The 21,041-nt window shown below is 63.9% G+C and overlaps 2 protein-coding genes across 5 annotated transcripts; one reads left to right on the top strand and one right to left on the bottom strand.

Annotated features, from left to right (window-relative positions):
* Positions 1 to 252: 252 nt before the first annotated feature.
* Positions 253 to 11,732, bottom strand: TOMM40L (translocase of outer mitochondrial membrane 40 like). Of its 3 annotated transcripts, none has more exons than XM_039513462.1 (9): positions 10,864 to 11,732; positions 10,355 to 10,422; positions 9,600 to 9,692; positions 7,831 to 7,932; positions 5,039 to 5,114; positions 4,528 to 4,650; positions 4,075 to 4,151; positions 3,892 to 3,994; positions 255 to 2,147 (listed from the first exon to the last, which is right to left on the bottom strand). In XM_039513462.1, exons 1-9 carry the CDS (start codon positions 10,967 to 10,969, stop codon positions 2,008 to 2,010), a joined length of 888 nt encoding a protein of 295 aa, XP_039369396.1. In that variant the 5' UTR covers positions 10,970 to 11,732; the 3' UTR covers positions 255 to 2,007. The 3 variants fall into 3 exon arrangements, with proteins under 3 accessions (XP_039369397.1, XP_039369396.1, XP_039369395.1); XM_039513461.1 differs by having other exon boundaries at positions 258 to 2,147; positions 5,039 to 5,144; positions 10,864 to 11,727; XM_039513463.1 differs by lacking the exon at positions 4,528 to 4,650 and having other exon boundaries at positions 253 to 2,147; positions 5,039 to 5,144.
* A 5,392-nt stretch (positions 11,733 to 17,124) lies between these two features.
* APOA2 (apolipoprotein A2) lies at positions 17,125 to 20,674 on the top strand. Of its 2 annotated transcripts, none has more exons than XM_039513464.1 (4): positions 17,125 to 17,227; positions 19,190 to 19,266; positions 19,753 to 19,888; positions 20,386 to 20,674. In XM_039513464.1, exons 2-4 carry the CDS (start codon positions 19,215 to 19,217, stop codon positions 20,501 to 20,503), a joined length of 306 nt encoding a protein of 101 aa, XP_039369398.1. In that variant the 5' UTR covers positions 17,125 to 17,227; positions 19,190 to 19,214; the 3' UTR covers positions 20,504 to 20,674. The 2 variants fall into 2 exon arrangements, with proteins under 2 accessions (XP_039369398.1, XP_039369399.1); XM_039513465.1 differs by having other exon boundaries at positions 17,221 to 17,243.
* The last annotated feature ends 367 nt before the right edge of the window (positions 20,675 to 21,041 follow it).

Raw genomic sequence — 21,041 nt, 5'->3', positions numbered from 1 at the left:
CCCCTCATCTCTGGCCCCCAGCTGGAGCCCTCACACCAACCCTCTGCTCCCTGAGCCCCCATGAATTTTGTTATGTACACCAATATGGAGGTGATGTGTGACACAGCCGGCCCCAAGGCCCCTGGGACAGGCTGAGGGGACCTGGCCCAGCTGCAGGGGAAGGACCAGAAGGGGAAGGTCATTTCCATCCTGCACCAGAGCCTCACTGTGCTCCCCCCCAGCAAGGAGGCTGCACTCTCCTGGCCCAGAAGCCCAGCAGCATTTTGGGGACTAGCTGCAGGTGCGAGGGTTAGGCCAGAGGTGCAGGATGGGTGAGGCCATAAGCCACCAGGGGGTGAACTGGGGGCAAATGGCTCCTTACACAGGATAGTTGACGGGGCCTCTCCAACCCGGACCCTGTGAGATCAGCCAAGGATCCAAGCGCTCAGCCCCACAGGCAGCACTCCCAGCTTGGGGGGCAGGGAGCAAACCTGCAGTACAGGGGGGCGGGGCGTGAGAATCAGAGTCTCTGCTCCAGGCTGGGAGGAAACGTACAACCCCCCTGTTCTATGAGTGGGTTAGTGGTGCTGGGCTCCAGTGCACCTGGTCTCCTGGCTCCGTGGGGTGGGCTGTGCCAGGGGAGGGGGGATGGCGCCCCCAGCTGGATGAGGCTGGAAGGAACAGAAATCGAATGAGTGGGAGAGAGGACAGGGTGGCGGCCAGGCTGGGTTTTATGTGAAGCCCAACAGGAGTGCCCAGCGTGCTGGGGAAAGACGCCTCCCGCCCATGGGGGAGGGGAGGGCAGGGGGGGGTTAAGGTTAACATGGGCATGTGTGGGCAGAGGGGATGTTCTAGGCCCAAGGGGGGGGAATGTGAGCTGTGGGGGGAGCTCCTGCACTGTGCCCAGCCCCCCAGGCATCCCAAGCACATCACCCCCCACTCATGTCCCTGCCCATCCTCCCTGGCCCTGCCAGCTCTCTGGGAAATCACCACGCTTCCTTAGGCTCCTGCCCTTCCAGCCGGCCGAGGAGCACGGTGCAGCCCCAACCGAGATGCCTTGCATGGGCTGGAGCCTACGTGGCGTAGTGCTGCTGCCCTCTAGGGGTAGGCTCAGTGCATCCAGCTGTGTATCCAAGGCCCCATACTGCTCACAGCTCAGGGGGAGTCCCCCTCACTTTTAAAGGTGCTTCATGCAATAACGCCCTGAGCAGTGGGGCAGACCTGGGCATGGAGAGGGTCTCACCCCATCTGTACTTTTCTCACTGAACCTCTCCCAACCTGCAGCAAGGGCTCCTCCGGAAGCAGAGAGCTCCCAGCCCAGCCCTAAACAGCCCTACAGAACTAGCTTGGGGAGCGAGATCCCAGGGAGTATCCAGCCCAGCCAAGCCCCAGCAGAAGCCGGGGGACAGAATAGGGGCAGCAGGATGGAGCAGCTGGGGGTGGTGGGGGGTGTCCGAGTCCTATCCCTCAGCCACTGACTCCAGCCACCCCTCAACTCAAACACTTTAATCAGGTTCCAAGCCATCGTACACGGAGTGAGAACATCAGACAAAGGGGCGGCCCCCCGAACTCCCCCACAGCACAGTGCCCCCCCCCACCCAGGGCACAGAGCAGGAGGAGATGCAGCACCTCCACCGCGCAGCCCCGGGGGGGACTCGGCCAGCTGCCCGGGGAGGGGAGGGAGATGCCCATGTGACGTCCCCTCCCCAGCTCAGCCGCCTGCAGAGAAGGGCTTGGTGGGGGGAGGGGAAGAGGTGCCCCCCAGGGCACCAGGTATCAGATGCCCTCTGAACACAAGAGCAGCCACTCAGGGCAGGCTGAGCTGCAGGCCGGCCCCAGCAGGGCACTGGCTCCATGGCACAAAGGCTCCCTGAGGCAGGAAGGCGGCGGGCAGGCCCCCGCCCCACGCACACGGCTGGGATCCTGCTCCCGCCCGAGCAAACCAGTCAGAATCCACTTGGCGCCAGGCTCTGTCCTGCCCCCACCGGCTGGGGCGAGAGCAGGGAGCCCCGCAAGGGCACTGCCCCCTCAGCCCACGATGACGCTGAAGCCGCAGTGGAAACGGTTCTTCCAGTGGTTGAGGAAGGCGCCCAGGGCCAGGGTGACGGGCAGAGGCGGCAGCTTCTTCTCCAGGACGCCCCCCACGCACCAGTTACTGTCCAGGAGACCTGCAGGGGAAGGGACAGGAGCCACTGGGCAGCTGGACGCATCCCCACCCCCAGCAGCCGAGAGAGACCATGCCCCGGAGCCCAGCCCCCACAGCTCAGACCCCCCTGCCCCCCATTCCCAGCTGGAGAAACCTCGTCTGGGTCCCACACTCATCCTGCTCCACTCCAAAGCCCAGCACAGGGCTGCTCCTGGCCCCGCGTCCTGGGGCTCCGGCCAGCTGCCATGGACTTGTAGCCCCGCTCAGTGCTCAACAATCACAGCATGTCCCGCCCTGGGCAGTGGAGCCTGCTGGGAGCCCCAACAGCGCAGCGGGTGCCTTGGGGCCATGAGCAGATCCCCAGCATGACGTCTGCCTGAGCCTCGGGAACCAGGGCACCGGCTTCTCCTCCCTGATCCCAGCTCCTCTGGGGCCGTTGCTGAATCAGGGGGGCCAAGGGCTGGGAAGCCCAGGCCAGAGGAGCTGCCGATGGAGCAGGAGGCGCCGGCCAGAGTGCAGAGAGCTGGGCTGGGGAGCAGCCAGGCAGCCCTGAGCGCACTTGGGGCACACAGACAGGGAGCTCTCCCGGGGCGAGGCTGCATGTCAATCAGCTGCTGCCCCCTGGCAGTCTCTGGGCCAAGTCACAGGGCAGCTGGCTGCAGTCTCCACCCCTTGTGCTCCCAGCACTCAGTGCAGTTGGGGGTTGGCCCCACACAGCCAGATCTGTGCTCCGCTCCTGCAGGAGAAAACCCTGCCTCAGGCATCCTTGGGGAGAGAGCAGCGCTGGCTTGGGAACACGGCCTTTCCCCTCTAGGGGGCGCCAGCTCCAATCCAGCCCAAGGGCAAAGGGATTGACATGGGGGATATGGGGCCTTTCTCCTCTAGGGGGCGCTGGCTCTGATCTGGCCCCAGGGAAAGGGAAGTGACTGGTGACAGGCTTTTCCCCTCTGGGGGCACTGGCTCTGATCTGGCCCAAGGGCAAAGGAACTGACCTGGGGGATGTGGGGCCTTTCCCCTCTAGGGGGCGCCAGCTATGGTCCGGCCCCAAAGCAGGAGTGCTTACTGGCTCAGAGGGAGATGGGATATGGGGCTTTTCCCCTCTAGGGGATGCTGGCTCTGGTGCAGCTCTGGGGGTGGGGGACTGGCTGGCTTGGTGTGGGGGATGGGAGATTTCACAAACCCTGGGCAGAAGTTTCTAGCCCTTTTCACTAATACTACAGCCTTACGCACAATGAACAGGCAGATGGGTCGCTACTGCCCCCTACTGGATAGGATACGAACAGCTCTGTGGTGTGCAATAGGCCCTATACTGCTCATGAACAGGGAGATTCCCCTGTAGCTCAGCGACTCTAGGCCTGCGCTGTGGTAGCTGGAGGGTCTGCTTCCATGCTTGATGGTGCTGGGAGCTGGACAGAGAAGCTGGGACGTTCCCACATGGCACAGAGGAGCGAAGGGAGAGCAGGTACAGGACAGGCTCCAGGCCCAGGCCAGCCCTCAGCAAGCGGGTGGAGGGGATCAGAGGCCAAAACACCTGAGCGGTGTTGGGAAGACCCCAGCTATGAACATCCTCAGTCCAAGTACCAGTCGGCTCCCGCCAGGACCACGCAGCCATGTTGGGGGAGGCGTGATCTTGCACCTTCTGGCACTGTGAGCGCAGGGAGTCTGTGGGTCCAATGGCCCTGGAGATGCCCTGCCCCCTGGGCGAGGCTGGCACAGCCCTGGGCAGCCCCCTGCCTGAGTGGGGGCTGGCCCAGCTCCACACTCACCTCGGAAGACCATGTTGGCCTGGGGCAGGTTGAGCTGGTAGCCAAAGGCGAAGGTTGTGTCCTGCAGTCGGGTGTTGGCCTCCAACTCCACCCCGACCTGCACCTGCAGGGGAGGAAGCACAGGGTGAGGGGCGCCCCACGGCTGGCCTGGAGGATGGGGGCAGCGCCTGGGGGGGGGCTCACCTGCTCACTGGCTCTGTGGTAGTAGCTGGCATGGGCCCCGCCATAACCAATGTTCAGTGTCGCCACCCACTTGAGAGCTGCAGAGATACAGAGGGAGTGAAGCTGGCATGGGGGGCAGGGCTGGCGAGGGGCTGGGCACGGCCTTTAACTCACTCAGAAGCGTGCTGGGGCGGAAGCCTGGCCGGGAGGGGACAACTCGGGTAGGCGCTGTACAGGCTTCACCTGCGATGCCCCACTGTGCTGACCCACAGCCCCTGCTATCCCAGCCAATGCTTCCCAGTCCCACCCCTGCCCCCCACGATGCCTCCCACCCCAGGGTCTCTAAGCAGGGGTACCAGCTGTGCCATCCCGTGACACTTCTGTGCTCCAGGGCTGGGACATCCTCCCTCCCTTTCCCCAAGGCTCAGCTCTGGTGCAGGAAGGGCTGGAGCAGTGACCAAGCCAGGCTCGTACCCATGTACTTCCCTGCCAGGGTGACGATGGCGCCCTCCTCGCCCGGGCGCCGGTGATACACCATCTCCCCGCCCAGCACCAGCCGCGAGGTCACGCTCTGCAGGAAGTGCGCCACCACAATGACTGCAGGGAGGGAGAGACCGTTAGCACTGGACCCCGCAACCACCAGCCAACGGGAAACTGAGGCACTGAGCAGGGAGGGGCCTGCCCAAGGTCACAGCGACTTGGTGCCAGAACCCAGGAGTCCTGACTCCCAGCCCTGCACACTAGCCAACGCTCCCCTCCCCATCTGACATGGGTGGGGGCTCACCAGCCCCGCCACTAGCCCCAGAGCAGCATGGCCATGGGGCTGGGCACCAGGCTGTCCACACCTGGTAGGGGAGGAGGGGCTGCTCCGTGCCGAGCCCTGGGCTGCGGGTCTCGGGCAGGAAGGGAGTGGAAGGAGCCAGTGGCAGGAGAGTTTAGGACAGGAAGTGAGGCAGGACAACAGGGCCCACGGGCTGGGGCTCACCTGATTGGCTGAGCACATCGGGGTTGCCCAGGGTCAGTGTGGCCGTGTAATCATCGCCACGGAGCTCCCCGTCGAACTGCCATGTAACAAACCGGGCCTGTTGTGTCTGCAGTGAGCAGCGGGGGCTTAGCCGGGGGTGCAGCACCTCCTGCCCCACATTCCCCTGCCCTCCCCATTACCCCACTTCCCTACCGCATGCCCTGCCTCACCCTATCATAGCCCCACACTCTGCCCTGTCCCACACCTCACCCATTGACCCCATCTCATCACAGCCCCAGGCCTCGCCCCACAGCCCCACCATCATCCCTGCCCAATGCCCCAACCCATCACAGCCCCTTGGCCCCACCCTGCCCCACACCTTGCCCCATGTCCTCATGAGGCCTCACCTGGGGAGCAGCCAGTAAATCTCACTTCTATCCACTCTCCCTCAGCAGCTGGGGCCGTGACCTGACTGTGTCCCCCCCTCCAGCCCCTTCGAGGGCCCTTGCTAGAGCTCCAGGTACAGCTTGGCACACGGGAAAGGTCCCCACCCAACCCAGGGCAGCTCCCCCTACCTCACTATGATCATGGGGGGCATTGCTGCTCCACCCAGCCTTCCCCTGGCCCCGTCCCGGGAGCTCCATCCAGCCTTCCCCACCCCTACCCCTCAGCACTGGGGTGCTCTGCCCCCCCACCGGTGATGCACCCAGATTTCCCCACAACTATCCCTGCATTTACAGCCTCCCCAGGGAGTTCCAATTAGCAGGGATTAAGCCCCGCAGGACTGGTGCACACTGGGACACACCCAGCACCCAGGGGTGCGTTGGGTAAACTCTGCTCAAGGCGGGAGGGGAAGCTGGGCACCAGAGGGGATTTGATCCCTTCCCAAGCACAATGCCCCCATGATGGGGGCAGGTGAGCAGGGTCTGGCTACAGCCACAGCTGGAGACACACAACCTGTGGCACCACGTAGGGGCTGTGAGGGGCCCAGACAGGCACTGGGAGAGAACACTTGGCCCCTCCCCTGCAGACTGCCAGAGGCAGTCCCCATATGCCCCCCAGGGGAAGGGTGCTGGGCCGTGTCATCATCCCCACTACAGAGAGGGAAACTGAGGCACAGCAACCGCCAGGCAGTGTTAGAACAGGCAAGGGGAACCCAGAGTCCTGGTTCCCACCCCTGCTCTAGCCACTAGTCCATGCTGCCCTCATTGCTCCGGCGCTTCTGCATGGAGCTGAGAACCTGGAGCCCCTCCCCCAGCCTTCATTCCAGCCCAGGGCACCTGAGGCAGCACAGGGCCTGGCTGGGCTCCAGCCCCCCATGGGTCTAGGGGGTCAGTGCGGCCAGATTAGCAGCTGGGAGAGTGCAGCAACTGCCAAGGTCCTAGAGCTTAACTCTCAGCGTCAGCACTTTGAACACACACACACACAGCCAGCCTCTGCCACTCCGCCCCACGCCCTGCCCCTCCCCATCTCCACACACACACACACACGCGCAGCCTCCCTCTGCCACACACCCTGCTCCCCCCACCTCCACACACACACACAGCCCCCCTCCGCCACACACACACACAGCTCCCCTCCGCCCCACGCCCTGCCCCTCCCCATCTCCACACACACACACAGCCCCCCTCTGCCACATACCCTGCTCCCCCCTCGGCCACACACACACACAGCTCCCCTCCGCCACACACCCTGCTCCCCCCACCTCCACACACACGCCCAGCCCTCCGCACACACCCTGCTCCCCACCTCCACACACGCCCAGCCCCCTCCGCCACACATCCTGCTCCCCACCTCCACACGCCCAGCCCCCTCCACACACCCTGCTCCCCACCTCCACACACACCCAGCCCCGTCTGCCACACACTCCCCACCTCCACACACACAGCCCCACCACACACTCTGCTCCCGATCTCCACACATGCCCAGCCCCTCCGCCCCACACCCTGCTCCCCACCTCCACACACACGCCCAGCCCCCTCTGCCACACACACACAGCTCCCCTCCGCCCACGCCCTGCCCCTCCCCATCTCCACACACACACCCAGCCCCCCCCGGCCACCTACCCGGCTCCCCCCTCCGCCACACACCCACACCGCTCCCCTCCGCCACACCCCCTGCTCCCCCCACCTCCACACACACGCCCAGCCCCCCTCCGCCACACACCCTGCTCCCCCCTCCGCCACACACACACACAGCTCCCCTCCGCCACACACCCTGCTCCCCCCACCTCCACACACACGCCCAGCCCCCCTCCGCCACACACCCTGCTCCCCCACCTCCACACACACGCCCAGCCCCTGTCTGCCACACACCCTGCTCCCCACCTCCACACACACGCCCAGCCCCACCTCCTCCCCACACCCTGCTCCCCACCTCCACACACGCCCAGCCCCACCTCCTCCCACACCCTGCTCCCCTCCTCCCACAACCCCCAGTCCCCCCTCTCCTCCCCACACTCTGCTCCCCGCTCCCCTCCCCACACTCTGCTCCCCACTCCCCTCCCCACAACCCCCCAATCTCCCCTCCTCCCTACACTTTGCTCCCCCCACCTCCACAACCCCAAGCTCCCTCACCTCACAGCCCCTGTGCCAGGCCCCCATTCCTCCACACATGCCCGGCACCCCCCACTGCCATGCCATGCCCTCTCCCCCACACCATGCATTGCCCGCCTCTCCTCCAACACACCCTGGCCCCCACTCCACCCATGCCACACCCTGCCTCCCCATGCCACACCCACAGCCCTTCCCCCTACATGCCCTGCCCCACACCCGTCTTCCCCGCTACTCTGCAGGCCCAGGGCAGGGCCTCACCTGGAAGACGGCCTTGGTGCGGATCCGCTCTGCCACCAGGTGCAGCACCTGAGCGTTGAGGCTCCCGCAGCTGTCGATGTCCCCGACAAGCATGGGGAAGGTCTGCAGGGAGAAGGGGCATGGCGCTGGGATGGGCTATGCCGGGAGGCACTCGGTCTCCTCGGGGGAGCCCCACACCAGCTGCACACACCCCAGGGATGGTGCAGTCAGCAACCCCCCACCCCACCCCACCCCAGGCTATGGCAGGGGAGCCACCTACCTAGGGAGCCTTTCCTCCTGCCGTGCTCCCAGTCTGCTTGGGGGCGGGATGCAGCAAGTCTGCAGGGTCTCCTCATCCTGGCTTCTGGGAGCACTAGCTGTGCTGGGGGCCTCCACACCCCTCCCCACAGCTGGAGCTCTGCCCCCATCCCATGCCTCACACACGCCTCCCTCGCCCTGTCTCCTGTGCACCCAGGCCCTAGCATCGACTGAGCACAGGCTGGGCTCTCTGGCTCCCCCTGGTGGCACCTTCCAAGCTAAGCGCTTCCAAAAGGCGAGAGCGGACAGGGACTAAGCCCCAACACTTCAGCCTGACCCCCATTCCCACCCCTCCGTCCAACAGCCTCAGGAACACGCCCCCCACGGACCGACACACAAACACACCCAGCCCAGGCCCAGCCTCCAAGCCAGAGCCCTGGCCCACACACACGGCCATGCCAATCCCATGGGGGGCGGCTGCCGTGCCAGTGGGCTGCTGCCAGCCCTCAATGTTCAAATATCCTGAGTCAGGCTCCAAAGCACCCTGCGATGGCTTCAGAATGAGGGGAGCACTGGCTCCTTTCCCTCGCCTGAGGTGCTGCGGCCTTTGGGGTGCACTCAGGTTCTGGGCAGGAAGATCATTCAGCACTGGGCCCTGGAGGCAGGTCGGCTGGGGGGCCCTGCAGCGTGACTGCAAGGAGCCCCCCGCCCCTCTGCAAGGAGGGCCACTCAGAGCCAGCTTGTGGCCACAGGCCCTGTCTGAAGGGGATGAGGGGAGCGTGCTGCTGCTGCCATGGGTCATAAGCCCCTCAGGCGCCTGCTTTGCCCAGCACTCCCTGTAAGAGCCTGGAAGATGGTGCCAGCTGGATGCCCACATGAGCAGGATCTGGGGATTCTAACCCAAACGGGGGGTGAGCGGCAGGGCTGGCTCCCTGAGGCTACTGGTGGCAGGTCACACATCCACCCGGCAGGCAGAGGAAATCTCCCACTGCAGCTCAGTCACTCACCTGCCAGGGAACGCAGCCTATGTGGGGATCCCATACATCCCTCAGCAGGGGACCCCTCCCAGTGCTGGGGCAGAAGCACCAGGGTCCCAACCCTCACCCAGCTCCCTGTGAAGAGGCTGAGGCCTTGACCACCACTAGCATCTCTCCCAGCTCGGCTCCTCCCTAGCACCAGAGCGAGCCCCCAGCGTTCACGGACATGCTTCATACACCCTCTGCCTGCTCAGGGAGCTCCGGATCAAACTTGCTGCAGAGATGGGGGAAGGGATCCAAGTCAGTCAGAGGGGGAGGATAGAACCCAGGAGTCCTGGTCACAGCCCCCTGCTTTCATGGGGAGATTTTCTAGCATGCTCAGTTGGCACCAAGTACACTGGAGGATCCCCACCCCCCACTGAGAACAAGGGGAGCTGTGGGGTGCTGAGATCTGGGCATCTCAGACCCCACTCCATCCTGGCGCTGGGAGCTGAGCTTGGACGTCTGGCTCCCAGCCCCTGCTTCAGCCCCCAGCACATTTGGATCCCAGCTCACCTCGGTGGGGCTAAGCTGCCGGTCTCCTACATAGGTGGTGTTGAAGTGGTAGCTGGACTGGCCGACTGTGCTCATGTGAATGGTGTGGGTGACCTGGGGAGGACACAAGGGGGTCAGGCTGTGCTGGGGTAGGATGCTGTGTGCAACCCTCAAGGGCTCCAGCTCTTTCCAGCCCAGCCAGCGTGGACAGTGCCACCTAATCACTGCCCCTCCCAGCCCAGCCGCGGCTCCCCTCCTCCAGGGCCTCCTCCATCTCTCTGAGGCTGCAGAGCCCAGAGAACACAGCCCCCCATCAGCGACCCAGTGTGAACCTGACTGGTTGCACTGCACACTGGGATGCGTAGTCTCCACAGGCCGCACCTCCAGAGTAGACATTAGGGTGTACGTGTCCTTACACCGCTCAGAAGAGGGGTGGGGGAGGTGACAAAGCCCCGGCTTATTGTGCCAACCCCTTGCCCAGATCCCGGCAGCATCTTCACCTCGACACCCCAGCCAATCCAGCCACCGGGCGGTGTTTCCCAAACAGCCTGTCGGTGGGTACCCAGCTGGTGGGTTTGAGCCCAGCTCCGAGAGGGAACATGCCCAGATCCCCCATCTCCATCCCTCCTGACTCTCCTGGCTGCCAGCCCCTGAAGAGGCCCCAAGGCATGCACTGGAAGGGGCCCTCCAGCTCCACGGGGGAAGCAGGTGCTAAGCCAAGCCTGGAGGGTCCCGGGGGGGAGGGAAAGCAGTTGGAGGCACAAGCTGCAACTGACCTGGAAATGGCTGCTCAGGGCCTTGTTGATGATCAGTTTCACCCCTTCCATCTGCTGGGGGAAGACTTCTGCAAGGAGACGGAGCGGAGAGGGACTTAGACACACAGCGCTAGGGCCATGGAGCCAGAGACAGGCAGACGGCTCCTCTGTGCTTCAGGTCCCACAGCCAGGGCTGAGCTCAACAAGGATGAGTCGGAGAAATGGAAACTTGGTTTAGGGAGGATGGGGATGAAGACCCCGTTACTAGTCCAGGGCTCGGACCTCAGCTTCCCCAGCCATCTAACACAAGTTAACTCCCTCCCGTCTGCACACGGTCACTCGTAGTGCTGCCAGTCACAGAACAGGACCCCAGAAACACAGCACCCCTGCTATGGGAGGCTAGAGCAGCTGGGAGCTCCCCGCACAGCCAGCACCCCTGCCCTGGTCCCTGCAGCACCCCCTGCTGGCAGAAGAGCACACTCCAATCCCCTCAGCGTGCCTCTGTCCCAGGAGGGGTGGCCCAGACTCACCTTTGCATTTCCGGTGGAGCTCATCGAAGCTGCCTGGGTTGGTAAGCGGCTCCTCCCGGCGCAAAGGTCTGTGCAAGTTGAGCACTGGTGCCAGCACGTTCCCCATCACCCCGCAGGCCGTGCCGCCTGGCCCGGGGATGCAGGGGTGTAACCGCCCTCTAACCCACCCTCAAATCCCTGCCTCCAGTCTGAGGAGGAAAGACCCGGAGAGTTTGGGATCAGCACATGCCCGCGGGTTCCCCAGTCAGAGCACACCCAGCTGCCCCCTGCCCCGGGGACCCTACGCACATGACACCCAGCAGGGTCTGACACCTGCACGGAGCTGGGCTGAGCTCGTGTCCCCACGCCCCAGCCCTTTGGGCCAGCACCCCACAGCACAGCTGGGAGCCCGGGAGGGGGGCTGGCTGCCCACAGGAGCTGGGGGGCACGGGGGGGGCGTGACGGGGAGAGAGGGGGTAACTGCCCACAAGGCAAGGGGGAAGAGGGAACGGGGGGCCAGTTGTTGGGGGCAGAGGCTGCCCTAGGTGGGGGATGGAGGGCTAGTGGTTAGGATGGGGCAGTGGGGTTGGGGGGCTGGTGTAGAAGGAACTCCCCAGGCAGGAGTTGGGGGGCTGGATGCAGGGGGCTCCCTGGCCAGGGGTTGGGGGGGCTCCCCAGCTTGGGGGCTGCCCCGCACGGTGCCTCTGGGCTCTGCCCGCCCCGGCCGCCTCGCGCCCGGCGCTCACACGGCCCGGGCCCCGTGCTGGGCTCCGCTCACCCTGAGCTTGCTGGGCGCGGCCATCTTGCGCCCGGGCACCTCCCCCGCAGGAAGTGGCTTCACGGGAGCGGCCGCCGCCCCGGACGCCATGTTGGAAGCGGGCACCCCGCCCCCCAAGTGCCGTCGGGTTCCTGGGGGGCACAGGGTGAGCGGAGCGGCTGTTTGCCGGCTCACTTCTTTGTACCGCTTGTTCTCGTTAATTATCCCTCGTGTTGCCAAGCGCCCCTCACCCTGGTATCCCGGCCGCGCCCCGGCAATGCCTTGGGGTTTGCCCCCCTCTGCCCCATTGCTGTGCTTCAGCAGGCCCGGGCGGGCCACGGAGGGACCAGGTGCCAGAGCCAGGCTTGGGTGTCAGGGGCCCTTGTGGCACCTGTGACTCTGGACAGCTCCCGTTGCCCCTCTCTGCCTCCGTTTCCCCATGTGTACAATGGGGCAGTGATCCTGACCCCCTGGCTGTTGTGGGGCCGAGATCACTAGTGTCTGTGAAGCGCCTGATGGTCATTAGCCCTCCCCCGCTGTTTTTGGTTAAGGGGGAGGGGCCCCTGGAGGCCTGCACAAACCCCAAACCAGGCAGCCCCCCACACACTCTCTGTAGGACATTCCCTCTTCCGAGCCATTGGCACTGTTGCTGTGCGCTGTTAGCCCCCCCACCCCCCGGTGGCTGCATTTTCAGGGGGCTCAGTGATCCCTCTGTATCTGGTTTGATGACTGTGTCTGGCTAGGACCCCCCCAGGGACAGGGAGGTTCCTGCAGGAGGGTGGAGGCTCATCAGTGTGTATTAAAGCAGAATGTGAACTCTCCTGGGTCCGGTCGGAGCAGGGCCTATGACAGGGCGATGGTTGTCCCTCACTCCCGACCCCTGGCTTCTCCCTGCCGGCGCTGGGGTCTGGGAGCCATGCTGAGCTCTTCCCACCTTCCCCCTCCACCCTCCACCCATTGACGGGCTGCAGGACCCATGGGGGTGGGCCACAGACTTGTACCTCAGCAGGGACCATCGTGATCATCTAGTCTGATCTGCTGCACATTACAGGCCACAGAACCTCCTGCACCCACTCTTGTAATAGACCCCTAACCTCTGGCTGAGTTACTGACGTCCTCAGGGCCAGCGCTTCCATTTAGGTGACCGGTCGCCTAGGGCGCCAGGATTTGGGGGGGCGGCAATTCGGCGGCGGGGGGTCCTTCTGCGCTCTGGGTCTTCGGCGGCAATTCTGCGGTGGGTCCTTCACTCGCTCCGGGACCCGCCGCCGAAGTGCCCCAAATACTGGGAGGGCGGAAGGACCCCCCCGCCGCAGAATTGCCGCCAACGACCGGGAGCACGGAAGGACCCCCCGCCAAAAACCCTGGTGCCGCTCCTGGACGTCCTCAAATCATGAGTTAAAGACTTCAAGTTACAGAGAATCCATGGCCCTGGGGCTTCCCAGCAGCGGGTCTGAGCAGCTGCAGTTTCCTGCCCCTGGGCTGGGTTTGGGGGTGTTTCCAAGCTGGGGGGCTGGAACTGGCTGGAGCGCAGCATTGTGGGAGCTGGCTGCTGAATGAGGGAGCAGATGAACTGGGGGGGCAGGGGAAGTTGTAGGGTGCTGTACATCAGCGGGGGTAAGGGGGACCTGTTTTCTCCCTGCTCCAGCTCTCTATTCTGATGGGGGAGGGAGCCCCTTTCTCATCCCTTTCTCCCCAGAACCTCCTCTCATGACCCCCAATCACAGGGCCCAGATTGACCAGGTGATTCCCCTGCAGGGTGGGGTCCTGGCCATGTCGCCCCAGGCCAAGCATGTTAGTGACCCCCCCACTCCGCTTAAAGGAGAGGAGCCCTCTGCACCCTGTGACCCAGCTGGAGCAGGGCCCTCGCTGGCAACTCCCAGCCCCTGCTTGCTCTCCAGGGTCCACTGCCTCCCCGCTGTCAACACAGGGCTTTCCTAGAAACAGAATCAAACAAACAAAGTGACCAAGCCGTGGGGGAGGGAGCCTGGCAGAGCCTCTGCGCTGCCCTCCTGCTATCTGGCTGTGAGGGCAGGAGTCCAGCAGGGCCTGCCCCCTTGCATCCCCCTAGGGCCTGCGACCTGCCTGTCCTGGGTGTGTCTGCCCCAGTGCTGCCTGTGTGGGGGTGACACTTACATAACTGGCCCTTTGCACAGAGGAACACTGGGCCTCTCTCAACATGGGGCCACTCCCTGTGTCAGGGAAGCAGCCAGGCATGGGAGCTGCCATGCAGCACTTTGGCAGTGCCCCCTGACCAGGATGGTTTGTGCCGGACTGCAGAAAATGGGGTAGCCCAAACTGAGCCCCGGACACCTTTGGGCTTTAGGAGAGTTCCTGCCTGGGCCCCGTTTTAGTGGGGCAGGTGGAGTAGGCCCATCTGTGTTGGAAGGTGGCCCTAACCCAGAGGGCAGGGAGTGGGGCTGTGCCAACACAGAGCTGTTTGCGACCCAGGGCAATGCTTGGGTTACAGACGCCAGGGTTAAGTCAGGAAATGCTGGTGCTAAGATGATCTGGGTAACTCGGACTGGGCCCTACGGGTGTGGGCGGGGGGAAGGCTGCAGGCTCTTTGGTTGACTGGGACTCCGCTGTACACAAGGAGCGAGTGGCAGATTTTCACCCACCAATGATTTTCATTTTAAATGAAGAAAGACCAGAGCAAGAAAGATGCAACACGTGGGTGAGAGCACAGTGTGTGTTTCCTCTAACAGTCTGCAGCGCGTCTGAGCAAATGGCTGGAGGAGAGGGATGAGGAACGTCATGTTGCCACCCACAGAGGACACCATGCTGCCCAGTTAGGAGCTCCAGACACTGCAGCGAGCATGTCCCAGGGTTTTGTCTACACACACGTCCTCTGGGCCTGGATGGGACCCTGGCCTGGCCTCTGCTCTTGGTTACAGCTGCGGGAATCCCCAGGAGCTGCGTCAACACCAGCAGGTGACTCCAGCTTCGCACTGATGTTAGCAAGATTCTGATCTGGGTGGGTGACCCTGTGTGCGTCCCCCAAGAGCCCAGTCGTCCTGCCAACATCGGGCCAAACCTAGGCAGTGACCCAAACCCATGGTCATTGCAAGCTCCAGTGGAAAAGCAAATGGTTTGGCACCTCTGGGTTTGGGGCTGTGGATCTGTAGGCACAGCGGCATGGGGGGCTCACCCTGCGCCCTAGCGCTGTCCGCCAGGCCAGGCCAGCTGCAGAACTCCAGCCCACACCCGACCTGCATAGAGGGGGGGCTGCCAAACTGGGCCATTCCCTCCCTCCAAGGCCCCGCACCAGCCGAGCCTTCCCCCTGCCAGGGCTGCCCTGGCACATGCAGCTGGAGGGCTCAGGGATCCATGCAGCCCCTGCAGAGGGCCGCACGCTTGGGCCAGTGAGGGCTGCGGATCTGTCCTGCCCTTCTGGGCTCAGGGATTTGCTAGCCCCGTTGCCGGCTGCCCCAAGGCCTTGTCTCCCCATAATTCCATGGCCGGTGAAGCCACAGGGCCCTTAGTACTGGGCCAGCTCCAGGGATCTGCCATGTGACAACAGGAAGAGCCAGCAAGCCACTTTCTGCTGCTACAGACTAAGGAGCTTTGGCTGAGTCAGGGAAACCTTACAGCTGCTCTCCCTCTCTGCGGCTGCACCAGCCAGGCTCCTCACGCGGCTGGGCGCTGACCTGTGGCAGGGGCAGTCAAACACCCCTCCTAGGTGCTCTGTGGAGTGGTTAGGCACAGGAGGGGGAGTGCTGCTCCTGGATCTCTTGGGCAGGTCACACTTTGGCTCTGTGCCTCAGTTTCCCCAGGGGCTGCGGGCCTGATAAATAAATGCTGCTCGAGGGCTTTGAGATCCTCCAAGGACAGGGGCTGGAGAGCAATGAATGCTCTTCCGCCCCCCTGCACTGCACAGCTTAACCTGGAATGTCCCATGGGGCCACCTCCGCCCCCGCCCTGCCCTGCTGACTCATCCTGACATGTTGGAGGTTAACGGTCAGTGAGTGATAAGATTAAGTCACACTGTCCTTCACCCTGGGGCTCAGAACTGGCCCTGGGCTCACAGATGGTGTGGGTGCGTTAGACTAGTCCAGGCAGGACAGCTCTGAGGGACAGCAGGGGCTAGTGGGGTGCAGGGAGCCAGGAGACTTCTCCCCCCAGCCTGCACCCAGCTTTCCCCTGCAGGGCTCCAGGTCAGCTAGCAAATCAGCAGCCCCAGCCCCAGGCATCAGACACCCCTGGGGGGCTCCAGCCCCGTGCCCTCCTGCCAAGCCCTTTCCCATGGCAAATGCTGGCTAAGCCCCTAGGAACTGGCTCCGGTGGGAGGTACTAGTGAGGGTCAGGGAGGCAGGCTGGCTCTGGGCTCCTTCCTGGATCGAGGCCCCAGCAGCTGGAATCTCTCCCTGCTCGCTGGCCTGTGCGCCCCACACAGGCTGTAAGGGTTAATGCTCTCCCTGTGGGGCACATGACAGGCAGGGCTGAGTCACTGCCCTGTCCAGCTCCACTAGCCCCACGCTTGCCCTCTCCAGGCCCCCATTCACAGGGGAATAGGAGATAGCCGTGAGCCCTACCAGCTCAGCCCACAGCCCTGGGACCCACCCAGCCTGCCCCATCTGCTTCCTGGGGCAGCCCGTCTGCTCCAGCTAATCTAGAGCTCTTACCCGTGATGGCCAATTCCTGCTGCAGCACCTAGCACATCTGGCCAGGTGTACAGTGCTACCTGGGGAGGGTGGTTCAGGTCAGGGATTCCTTCCTGACCCTTGCAGCGACCTGTCCTGAAGCCTGATACCTGCTCTACCTTATGGTGAGGCCCAGCCCCAGAGCTCACTCTTGGTCAGACACATCCAGGGCTGTGCTAAACTCTGACTCCTTGCAGCAGATCCACTGTGCAATCCCCTTTCCTAACGTGTAGGCACTATGGGGGGAAGAGACAATGCCAGCGGGGTGGGTGCCAGCCCAGAGCACGTCCTTTGTGGCACAGCCTGGCACGCCACTGCCTTGCTCCTCCCCTGTATCTCATTCACAGACACCTTCCTGGTACATTCCCCTGCCCAAACCCTTCCCCTGTGCCAGGATTCCACCACCCTCCACCCTGGGTCTGCTTCCCCAGCCCACCCGCAGCCAGGCTCCAGCCCTGCTTCCAGGAGCTCCCTGCTCCTAGGGTCACCCCACATCCAGGCTTTCACCAGCTCCCTGATTAACACCTGGCCCCATTCCCCAGGTTGTCTGCTGTTGCCCTAAACACGTTTCCTTAAAGGGGGGATTTTAGCGGGACAGTGACCGCTGGCCCTGGGCACCACTACCCCTTGCAGGGGACAGAGCGTGCTGCTTGCAGTGCCCGTAGCAGTACTGCCCGTGGCGCCCAGCAGCCCCTAGCCAGTGCCTCAGACACTGCCTGATGACACTGGTGTTTGTCCTGCTGGCCCCATGCACTGTGCACCCCCACCGCGCGACCCTTAGCCCCGGCCTATTTACCAGGGATTTGTCAGTGAGTGATTGTACAGCACGACATCAGCACATTCCCCTCCCCAGCACAGCAGTGAACCCCCGGCCTGGGGACCAATGAGTGGGCAGCGCGGGCTGGCCCAGCAGGCCGGGGGATATAAGCGCCTGCAGCCCCAGCCAAGGCACCCGCTGTTCCTGACCAGTTTCTAGCCCAGGCCTCAGGTGAGCAGCCCGGCAGGTCTGTCTGCAGAGCAGAGCGGGGCGGGGGCGGGTTTACAGGGAAACAATGAGCTTGTTTGAGATTTTGAATGAACACTGGCTTTTTTAACTGCGATTTGCCCTCCCTGGGTGGTTGAGAGCTGCCCCCCGCCTGCCTCGTCAGAGCCCGGCTGGCTCATGGGCGTGAGAGAGCCTCTGCCCAGGACTGGATTAGTTGGGGGGTTGGTGCCACTTCTGCCACCCAACAGCAAGAGCCACCCTGGAGCTGGTCCCGGGGGGTGAGGGGGCACCAGGTGAGGCTGAGCCGCACATGCCCCTCTCTAGGCCTCCCACGGGACTCAGATCCCCTGACCCCATCACCCTCACCCGCCAAGGGCTCCCCAGGCTACAGGGCAGAGAATGAGCCGGGGATCCACTCTAAGGCAGAGGGAGCCAGGCAAATCCCACCCTCCTGTCCGGGGGGCCCAGGGGAGCAAGGGTCAGAGAATCCCCTGTTGCAGCCCTCCCTGCCCTCTGGAAATGCATGGGGGCCCGGCCCAAAGGACCCAGAGGCTGGGGGGAAGAGATGGGGGCGGTGGGGAGCTGAGAAATGGGGTGGAAGCGTGGGAGACCAGGGACATGGCACAGCAGGACTGAGCAGGACAGTGGGGTGCCTGGGGACATGCAGGGCTGGGGCAGAGCTGAGCGGGGAAGCAGGGGGCAGCGGGGCTGTGGGGCAGGGAGAGGGGACCAGGGAGGGACATGGCTGGGCAGGGCAGCTGACCCCATGAACCCTGCTCTCAGCATCACAGACCCTTGAATTATTTCCTTCCTCTTCCTAGTGTCTTTCCATGGGGCCCCACCAGCCCTGAGCTGCTCCCTGGGCCGCTGGCACTGATCATGGGGCTCGCAGCCCCTTTGCCTCCCCCTCCCAGAGGCTGCTCGGCTCCTCTGGGCCTAGCGCCGCGCTGGCCCATGGCTGGGCGGCCGTGGCAGTGGGAGAGGGCAATTAGCGATTCATTTTATAAACAGAAATTGCCCTGGAAATGCTCCTTGGGGGGCGGGGAGACCCGGGAGCGTGTCCAACACCCCTTGGGAGCATCGGTGGGGTTAGGGCCACTTACACCATCCAGGCTCCGGCCCAGTGCCCCTCCCCTGGCAGAGGTGGGAAATGCTGTCCCTCAGGAGCACGGGTGGGCACCGTGGGCACGGGTGGGCACTGTGGTGTGGACAGGACCCGGTCGGACAAGGCTGGCTGGCAGGGTGGGATAAGTGCCCGCTTGCCCTCAGCTTCCCCCGGCTCCCTGTGAAGTGCCCCGGGGGGAGTCCTGTGTGGGTCCCCTGCAGCCGCTGCTGGAGGAGTCTCACTGCCTGGCCACCAGCGGAGCTGGGCTACCAGGCAGCCCTTGCCATGCCCACAACTACCCCCTGCCTCCTCCCCGTCCCAAGGTGGAAGAGCCTTTGTCTCCCCGCTCAGCCTGCGCTGCTGTCTGTGGCCTCCCAGGGACTCGGCCTAGGCGGGTGGGGAGGCAGGGATCAGCTGTGCAGAGCCCCCACCAAGGCCTGGCCGAGCTGAGTGCCAGGGCAGAGGGCCATTGTCACGCTGGGGAGATCGACAGCCTGATCCCCACAGCTCTCAGTGGTGCTCACGTTAGGGGGTTCTCCTGTGCACGGCCTGCTCAGAGCCCTTCTGTCCTACAGACACCGCCCGGCCGTTACGCCCCGCGTTCCCCTCCGCCTTGCACTCCAGAGCACCTGTGCTGTTACCCAGCATTCCTGGCCCTTCCCTAAAGGGGGTGCACCTCCCTGCCCCCGCCCCCGACACAACCTTCCTGGGCTCCTGTGGCTGGTCTCCTTGTTAATGGGGTAATTAGCCCCCATCTGCCCCTCTCCATAATCAGGCCCTCCCCGGCGGCCTGACTGGTGAGCCAGGGACAAGGGGGCTGGCTGGGGCAGCTGCTGATTCCCAGCCCCCTCTGCCTGCAGGTCCCAGAGCGCAGCGCCTGTCACGATGAAGGTGTTGGTCTTGGCCGTGGTGCTACTCTGCGTGTGCAGCTTGGAAGGTAAGAGCCTCGCCAGGGCTATCATCTCCACCCCCGGCACAGTCCATCCGCGCTGGCCCCGGGATCATTGTGGGATGGGCCCCGCACCTCCAGCCCTCAGCAGCTCCCTGTGGGCCATGCCGCACGCTTGGCAGGAGCCGAATTCACTGGTGGGTGAGGTTCTTCCCTGTACGCTCCCGATCTCACCCCCCTCGCCACCCAATGCCAGCCTCTTCAGGGAGGGAGGGGCTAGGTTAGAGGGTAGCAGCGAGTCAGGACTCCTGGGTTCTATTCCCAGCTCTGGGAGGGGGTGTGGCCTAGTGGGTTAGCGCAGGGAACTGGGCACAATCTTTGGGGCCCTTCCCACTGGGGCTGAGGGATCTCCTCACTCCCTCCTGCCCCATGGGGCTAACGGATCTCCTCCTGGACTCCCTGGGGCTGATGGATTGCTCCAGCCCCACAGTTTGCATGAGGCAGGGGCCTAACCCAGCTCTCCGGGCCACCCAGGTGCTGTGGTGAAGCGCAACGCAGAAACCCCAAGCCTCTCGGATGTCTTCTCCCAGTACTTCCAGACGGTGTCTGAATACTTGAGCAAGCAGTTGCCGGAGAAGGCGAAGACTGAGGAGCTAAAGACCCAGGCAAAGTACGGGCTGCTGTAGGGAGTGTGGAGGGGGGGGGTGCTGCCATCTGGGTGTGGGGGCACCTGGAAGGAGAGGGGCAATGGGGAGTGCAGAATGGGCAGAGTCTGCTGGGTGCACACAAGCAGCTGAGGAGCCTCCGCATTTCGACGCGGCAGTGTTGGGAGAGCAGATCGCCCCTGCTCCAGGCCCTCTGACATGCCACCCGCGCCCGTAGTAGCAAGGCAGGGCGGGTGGAGTGGGAAGAACAGAAAAGCCACAGTAGCAGAGTCCCAGGCTGCAGTGAGGATCATTTCCAGCATGGTCTGAGGCTGAGCATGGGGCCAGGAGCCACTGAGTGCTGTGTGAGCCTGGGCAGGACACAGGCCTGCTCTGTGCCTCAGTTTCCCCACATGGTATAGCGTGCAGTCCCCATGCCCAGTAGGCAGGCAGGGCCCCGGCTGCTGCATCTCCCCAGCCAAGTCCTGCCCGTCTCTAAGGAACCGGGTGTCTGTCACTCTAGGGCTTATCTGGAGCAGGCTCATGAGCAGCTTTCGCCTATCGCCAAGCAGCTGCACACCGAATTCATGGACCTCATCACTCAGCTGGTGGAGACTGGGAAGAAGGCTGTGAAGCAGTGAGTGAGTGGCCGGCTCCCAACAGCCCCGGGGCAGCTGCTGAGCAGGGCTGGGCGCTTTCCATGGCAGCGAGAGGAGGAGACTCGTGGGCCGATTGTGGCACTAAAGAGCTGGTGATATCACCTGACGGGGGGTGGGAAGGGGGTCCCAGGAGCAATAAATCTGATGAGACTACGCACAGCGTGACGCGTGGTGCAAAGCCCGGAGCAGAGGGAGAGCGTGTGAGCATGCGGCCAGTGGGGTGGGTGTGCAAGGGGTGTGCGATGCAGGCAGAGCAGGGTCCTTGTCCCTCAGGCTCCCAGTCAGCACCGCCTGGTGTGTTTGGATCAGCATGTGTGTCGGTGTGTGCGCGTCACTGCCCCCTGCTGGAGGGGACTGAACTCTTCAGCTCTGTGGTTATACTGCCCTCCAGTGGCTGGACGTTTGAAAGGCCCAAAGTCCTCAGCAGTCCCCATGGAGAACAATGGAGTCTCCCTCCCTTCACAGAGAACAATGAAGGGTCCCCCTTTCCCTCCCCCGCATGGAGGACAAAGGAGAGGTT

This window comes from Mauremys reevesii, linkage group 24 (genome assembly GCF_016161935.1).
Source record: "Mauremys reevesii isolate NIE-2019 linkage group 24, ASM1616193v1, whole genome shotgun sequence".
Classification (NCBI taxonomy): Eukaryota; Metazoa; Chordata; order Testudines; family Geoemydidae; genus Mauremys; species Mauremys reevesii.
Note: the sequence above shows the minus strand (reverse complement) of the source record. Positions and strands in the feature narration are given on the sequence as shown.

Coding starts and splice junctions, on each gene's coding strand:
- TOMM40L (XM_039513461.1), bottom strand. CDS start 10,969: ATGGGGAACGTGCTGGCACCAGTGCTCAACTTGCACAGACCTTTGCGC. Junction 10,423..10,863: donor GCTCCACCGGAAATGCAAAG/GTGAGTCTGGGC, acceptor GTCTCCTTGCAG/AAGTCTTCCCCCAGCAGATG. Junction 4,651..5,038: donor CGATGTGCTCAGCCAATCAG/GTGAGCCCCAGC, acceptor CCCTCCCTGCAG/TCATTGTGGTGGCGCACTTC.
- APOA2 (XM_039513464.1), top strand. CDS start 19,215: ATGAAGGTGTTGGTCTTGGCCGTGGTGCTACTCTGCGTGTGCAGCTTG. Junction 19,267..19,752: donor CTGCGTGTGCAGCTTGGAAG/GTAAGAGCCTCG, acceptor CGGGCCACCCAG/GTGCTGTGGTGAAGCGCAAC. Junction 19,889..20,385: donor GAGCTAAAGACCCAGGCAAA/GTACGGGCTGCT, acceptor CTGTCACTCTAG/GGCTTATCTGGAGCAGGCTC.